The following is a 7,803-nucleotide window of genomic DNA, read 5'->3' as shown; positions in this document are numbered from 1 at the left end:
AACTGTTGGGACAACGGACCCAGACATTTGTTGTGGTACTTTAACAAGGCGAAGCCATTCTCAGACTTTGTGGCATTGTCAGGGCTTCACTGAGAGATGAGATAATCCCCAATTGTCCATATAACAGACCCCACTCTCTCTTAAGCACACATCTTCCACTGTCACATTAACAGTTCAAACTTCCAATATTTCTCACTCCCCCAAACTTCAATCTTCTCCCTCTCCAACACCAACAGTATCTCTTTCTATATATCTATCTATTTATCTAAATACAATACACACCCTCATGGACAAGATCACTGAGAGAGAAACCCGTGACTTCATGAACGTTGATTCTTTCTCTCAGCTTCCCTTTATTCGCCCCGCGCCACCTTCTAAAGAAAAACCCATTCGACTCTTTGGAAAAGAGTTCACCGACGCGCCTGAGTCTCACTCTACCCAAACAACAACCCTCAACAACAACAACAGTTCCGAGAACGATACCAACAACAACAACAACGCGGAGAACAGTGAGAGTGGCCGTAGATTCGAATGCCATTACTGTTGTAGAAACTTCCCAACTTCTCAAGCCTTAGGTGGCCACCAGAACGCACACAAACGAGAGCGACAACACGCGAAACGACACCTCCAGGTTCAAAGCACCCTCTCAGATGCCAACATATACGGCTTCATGAACTACAGGTTCGCTGCTGCTCCTTCAACGGCAATGCCTTATCCAACGTGGAACACCAACACTGGAAGGTTCTATGGAAGCTCTTATGATTCCCATCAACTACAAACCATTAACGGAAGCCCCTTGGCCTTGTTGCGACTCCCCAATGCCACTACAACTCCCATATTCAACGGTGAACGCTCCTTGTATCCGTTGCCTTTGTTTGCTGGCGAGCAAATGAAGAACGCGAGGGTTGTGGGGTCGTCGAGGGTGGGTGCTTCTGGTTCTCAAAACCGGTATGTTTATGACTCCAAACCCAGCGTGAAGGACCATGTCAGTTTGGATCTTCATTTGTGACATCAAATTTACACACACACACACACATATTTCGATAACATATTATCCGCTTATATAGAGTAATTTGGAGGTGGGAGCGGCCGGGAATAATATATATATTCAAGTTCAGAATTTTCTTCCTGTTATTGTTCAAACTTTATAATCACCAGATTAATTGTACGATATTTATATAATGATTCCCATACCATGTCTCCAAGCAATGATTTGTTCACCAAAATTTTTCATACAATTCTACAGTAATTTTAACTCTCTTTTTCCTTAGTCTTGCCTCTCTTTTTAAATTTTAAACAAAAATATTTTTAAAATCATCTTAAATAACTCATTCTTCTTTGTTATGGTATATGATTATTTTATATTGAATATTTAATTTTTAAAATTTAATTTAAATTTAATTTTTGAAATTTAGTTTTTTTTATAATTTATTTCACGATTTTAAAAAAATTATCTTTGTACCAATCATTTTTCTTTTTTCATACCTCAAATTTTACACGATGCCCACACCCACCTTTTGTGGTTAAAAAGAGGCTGCCCTACCTTTCCTTTTACCGTACGAGAGAAGGTAAACCTGGAGATAGTAAAAACTGGAGAAAAGAGAACTATTTTTATTTTTCTCTACAATATTAGTAGATATTTTAAAATATGATATATATTATTATTTATTATTTAGATACAATTAGTTGAAGTTTAAAAAAAAACTTTCATACTGGTTTCTATATGTGAAATTATTCTTAATTTCTATCATTAAGTTTAAGGACTAAAATTTAGAACAAACGGACGGCAATTTAGTCCTTGTAAGCGACAACATAGAATGGATTGACAATGATTATATGCATACAGGGACTGGTTTTATCTTTTTTTTCGTGTAATAATTCAGACTAAAAATAAACGTGGCAACTAAATTTTAATTAAATCTACACATTGTTTAGGTTTAAATAGTTTAATCTTTAAAATTAACTTTTAATTTAAATTTATTCTTTCTACTTTTTAAAATTATACGTTTTAGACACTAATAAAGAACTTAAATATATCATTTTTAAGGTGAAAGCTCAAAATAAATAAAATTAAATAATGACCAAAACTAAAAAAATCATATTTTAAAAAACTTAAAACATACACGAACTTATTACAACATAAGATGTATTTTTATGATTAGTTGCCCTTCAACTCGTTTTCCTACCTTTAAGAGAAGCCTTATTATTACTGATATGCCTTTGTTGATTTTGAAAACTGGAGTGAAGATAGTAAATCAAATGTACATGGAGCTCTAGCCAGCTAGTAGCTACTAATGCTTTCGTTTGGTCGAACACTATAAAGTTAAGGTCCATATATTGCATAGTCACCACACGTCATTCTCGACCTGCATTGAGAAAATTGTCCACTCGTGTGGAGATCATGTAAAGCGTACAAGACAGTTTGAGTGCGCATGAACATTTTGTCAGAACACACGTGTGCGTAATTCGATTATATTGTCCAGACAGGTATAGTGACGAGAGAGGTGGGTTCTGATTCAATGCAGTGTAACTGAGAAAGGTCATGACAACGTTCGAAAATCTGCTCAAATTTTCCAGTTAAGAAAGTGATAATTCAATGCCATTTGCTGGACCGAAGTAAGACCAGCATATTCATATGCTTCTTTTGTTATAAGTTACTGCTTAATTTCCAGCGTTATATATATATATATATATATATATATATATATATATATATATAGAGAGAGAGAGAGAGAGAGAGAGAGAGAGAGAGAGAGAAGACAGGTTTGTCTATGAGGACGTGTGCCTATCAGCTGTAATATTATGTCTTTTACTCCTTTATGCCTAATTAATAATAAGGTGTATGAAATGGAACCTCATTATGAGACTTAGGGCTTAGGAGACAAAGTCGGTGATATAAACACACACAGTGTCCATAAGTTCTCTCATTTCCCCTTACTCTCTATTGCTGTGGCAAGAGTGAATAAAAAAGTTTTACCTTATATAAATATAAATATGAATATGTTAATCAATATATATATATATACACTAAAAATTCTTATATCTAATTTTTATATGATTTTAAATTGCATATTTTGTCAAGATTATTTATGCAATTTGCTTGTGATTCATTAATAGGGATTTGTCACATTTGCTAACACTATAAATGAATAAATGGGAGAAGGAACATATTTGGCGAGAAAATGTCAATGCTTCTTTGGTGTTCATTGCAGTTAGTTAAGGTTGACCGGAATATATAGACTCAGGCTGCAGTTTGACTAAATGTTACTGTTAGAAAATTGGCAAGTCCATGTGTTGTGGACGATCCGGAGGTGGAATCAGAATTGATGTAATGGGTATTAGGTGATCATTCAAAATCGAAGTGACGAGTTAATTACTAAGTTGACGAGTAATGTCCCATAACTAGGGATCCCGTACATGAGTCACTTATTAATGCCTTGTATACAGATGCAAATCTCATCATTCAGTGGAGGTGGTACACAAAGGGCTTTTGACTTTATAATGGCAAAACCATCCCCTCCAGAAAAGGATGTATCTTTCTTTTCCCTAGAGACTTTAAGGAACAACTGAACATGGTAGTTAGTTAGACAGCCATCTTTATTTTCTCTATCTTCTGTACGTTTTGCTTTTATGTCTGATATACACATTGAAGGACACAGATAAATGTTATATGGCTTAGATTTTCGTTGTGAGTGGAAATGTGAGACTTGGAGATTCCTTCTACATGCAGGGAGAAATCGGAACATGTAATTAACAATATAATAGTATAATAGTATAATACACACGCATAATATATATATAATGGTTAGTACCGTGGGATCTGTTATTTTAATCATTTATTACTTGGCAGCACAAAGGATAAGGGATTTAACTTACCTACAAATTCATAGGAAAAGGATGATAAACCTCACACGCTCATGAACACGGGTCGACCTAGATCTTCTTCAGCCAATTAAACCGTATACTATGAGGGAAAAAGAGATATATAGAGGATAAGTTAGGCCTACTTGATAAGTGAGTTTTGTTTATCACGTGTTTGTTTTTCTTTCTAAATGGGAAGTAGGGTCAACCACACACGTTGAAGTTCAATTTTTTTTCCTCAAATTTGTGTCAGAAAGAAATTTTTCACGGACCTTTTAGATGCTATAATTCCTCGTCATTTTACCTGTATCGTTTTTAAAAATGGCGATTTTGAACTTCTACTGAATATATTGACTGTGAAAGGAATTCCGCGCGTTTCATTACCCACTTTAAAGTCAATGACTCGCTTCTACAATTTTCCAAATTAACGTGAGGATAACTATACTATATCGATGATTCACCTCCAAGCATTTAGCTTCCTATTCGTGGGGATGTACTCTCTTCTCAATTGACTTAATTACATGTGCTCTCTCTCTCTATATATATATATAGCCATGTTGTGATGAGAAACCTTTAGCGAAGCTCTCCCACCAAAAAAATATACATACAAATTGTTATATTTACTTTGATGTGTTATGATATATAAATTTCTATAATTATTATTTAATTTAAAATAACGTTCAAACTAAAATTTGATAATTTTTATGTTAAAGTTTTAAATAAAGTTATTCACATGGAGTCAAGGAAATTAATCTTTATTTTTTCATTATTTTTTTATGAACTTTGTTTATTTTCAATTATTAAACTTATTGTATTTAAGCATGATTTCGATTTCAAATTTATAAAACTTGAATTACGTTGATTTTTTTTTTCTAGAATTAATCTAAAACGAATTGTATAACTTTAAATACTAACTCGAATACATTAATACAATTAATAATCAAATTAATACTTTATTAGTAAAAAAAATTCAAAAATGAAATTGCTCATTGATTTATTATTTTAAGTGCCTACTATCTAATTGGTAAATTTATTAACACAATTTCACACCATTTATTTATTGTTTTAAGTGTCTATTATCTAGTTGGTAGATTTATTAATACAATTTCATGTTACTCATTTATAGTGACGAAAATTATGCATGATAATTTTTTTAATACATGATGTAATTACATAATATGTGTATATAAATAAGATCAACTAATATTAGGTGTGAAGTTTATTAAACATGTAAATTAAAATTCTTGAAATTTGGATTATATACAATGTATCTCTGATCTTTAACAAAATACATTTATTTTTAAGCAATTTTAAAGAGTATAAAATAACTACTTTTTTAATTAAAATAAAATGAGTGATGTTAAATTTATCAACTTCTAATGACAAAAATATCAAATAAATTATATTGCATACTTTGAAAATGTAAAAGACTGAAATATAGTTTTGTAAATGTTAAAGATGAAACTGTACAATTTTCAAACTTTAGTCATCTGTAGAGCCCATTTATGAGAGTGATCTACGCCAAGATGGAATTAAGTATCTCATCGAAAGCAAATGATAAAAGTAAACAATTTAAGAATTGTTTTTTGGAGTAGAGTATAAGCATATAAAAAAATATTTATCATATTAAAACTATAAAAGTATAATAAATATTGTTTAATAAAATTTTATTATTCTTAATTAAATTAATATTTTTCAAACAATTAATATGAGGTTGAGTATGTTTGGTTTTGGTTGTAAGCATCTATAGTAAAATCAAATTATTGACCAAATCATTAACTAATTGTCAAATCTTTCTGAAAGATCGGGCCGAAGTGGAATCGCATTTGTTGACTGTTTTTGAGGTAATCAGGTGCATTTGAACACGGAGCTTAATAACAAATGGTTATCCTAAGACCTCATTAGACCGGCTAAACTAACCGTGCTTGTACTGCTTCATAAATTTAGCTACTTTTATAATGAGGACAGTTACCTGCTCATAAATCTTTTATACAAAAAGCTTACAAATCTTTAAATCAAGAGACATTCTTGAAGGAGCAAGAATCTTTTTCTCTTCCATATCAACCCTTGAATATATGACACCCAAGCAATTAATCAAATAATATATTAAATGAAGAATATATTCATAGATTAAGAAAATTTCTATTTTGAACATACAAGGACTTTTAATGTCTCTAAAGACCATCAATGAAAATCGTTCAATTATTTTTTTATTTATACACATTCCCAATAATTATGGGCGACCTTGTACAATCATGTAAATTTTAGTTGAAAAATATTGTGCATAAATTATTATTGTATGTAAAAAAGTATATTAAAAAACTGATTAATTTGTATGAAATTTGAATATGTCAAAAATTTCATCTAAAATAATACAAAGTAAAATTTTCCTTATTATGTATTTAAGGATATATAACAAAAGTTTATATATAATAATTTTTATATTTACGATTTGGCGCATCAAAAAGTAAGAAATAACATTACATACTATAATATTTTATAAAAAAAAATTATTAATTTTTTTATTATATATAATTGAGCATTTATTAAAATATGAGTAAATTTCCAAATATTATCTATGAGATTATAAGCGTGTAAATTAGTTTATGAGATTGTAAGATGAATTTGTTAATTATCAACATTATTAAACGCTTTGTATCTAATTAATAATTTTTATTATAGCGATGTTAATTTTTGTGTTAAATAAGACCTAAAATATTAAAACAATATATTTTACACAATTTTAATGACTATTCTAACTGATTTTTTTGTCACTGTCATTGTTATATCTGATATTTCCTTCCCTCCTTTCTCCTCTCCAACCTAAGACTATTCCTAGCCGCCATTACCATCGAACCTACTGTCTCCACCGCTACCATAAGGACCATCTATCACTTCATCACCAAAAAAGGATCTTTCTTTCTCAACCAGACCTTAACAATAATTCAGGCTTACGATGTTGTTGCATTATTATTGATGAATTCAAGTATATATAAAATATAAAAAATTACACACTTTTTTCTCTTCTTTCCTCTCCTCTCCCCTCCCCTTTCTTTTTGAATTTGCACATTTATCATCTCTTCCCTAATTTTACTATCATTATCATTACTATCATGAAACTTATATTTGATGTATTGTACAATGAGTTGAGACTCTACGTAGGAAAGATAATGACGATAAATGAGAAGCAAAAGGAAAAAGATTTTGAAAGGGCAAGGTGAGAGAAGTTGAAGGTAGTGACAAGCAAGTTGGTCCTTGTGTTCGTGGATGAGGAAGAAAGGGAGTTTTTGGTGAAGAGAGCAGTGGCAAGTTCGATAGTAGTGACAGTTAAAAACATTATAACATAGAAGAGATGACGAAAGAAATGAGGGATTCTTTTTGAGTGATGGAGGTGATAGTCGTTTAGCAATGATGGAGGTGGCATCTTTTTGGCAATGGCTCAGTTAGATTAATAGTATATTTGTTTGGACATTTCATTTGTCATTTTATAATAAAAATTAACATGGTTGTGACACAAATTGTTGATTAAACTAAAATATTTAACATTTGACAAATCAAAAAATTAATTTTATTTTAAAATTTTATAAATCAGTTCATTTAACACTTGTAATTTTAGAGGCTAATCTAAAAGTTTACTTAAAATCGACTAATCTAAGAGTTTACTGTAAAATAAAAACAGAGAACCACAAATAAATAAAGGAAATTCTGAAATATTGCAAAAATATTAACATCAACGCAACTGCATAAGGCCCCCGAGTAAATGCAACATGAGATGACATTGTGAGACTACAACAATGACACAAAATACACAATAGAACATGTTATAGTAAGAGTTATAATATTTTTTAAAGTTTTTTTAATCTCATTACTCAGTTTAAGTATTTATAAATAGAAAATTTTTATAAAAAAATACACAATTATTATATTAAAATTTTAAAAATA

At 30.6% G+C, this 7,803-nt stretch overlaps 1 protein-coding gene across 1 annotated transcript; it reads left to right on the top strand.

Annotated features, from left to right (window-relative positions):
* The first annotated feature begins 286 nt into the window (after positions 1-286).
* On the top strand, positions 287-1,108 carry LOC113863688 (zinc finger protein GIS-like). The gene has a single exon (XM_027497343.1). The coding sequence runs from the start codon at positions 287-289 to the stop codon at positions 1,007-1,009; it is 723 nt and encodes a 240-aa protein (XP_027353144.1). The 3' UTR covers positions 1,010-1,108.
* The last annotated feature ends 6,695 nt before the right edge of the window (positions 1,109-7,803 follow it).

This window comes from Abrus precatorius, unplaced genomic scaffold, assembly GCF_003935025.1.
Source record: "Abrus precatorius isolate BTA unplaced genomic scaffold, Abrus_2018 Scaffold3, whole genome shotgun sequence".
NCBI classification, from domain to species: domain Eukaryota; kingdom Viridiplantae; phylum Streptophyta; class Magnoliopsida; order Fabales; family Fabaceae; genus Abrus; species Abrus precatorius.
Note: the sequence above shows the minus strand (reverse complement) of the source record. Positions and strands in the feature narration are given on the sequence as shown.

Excerpts from the sequence above, each read along its gene's own strand:
- LOC113863688 (XM_027497343.1), top strand. The coding sequence starts at position 287 with ATGGACAAGATCACTGAGAGAGAAACCCGTGACTTCATGAACGTTGAT.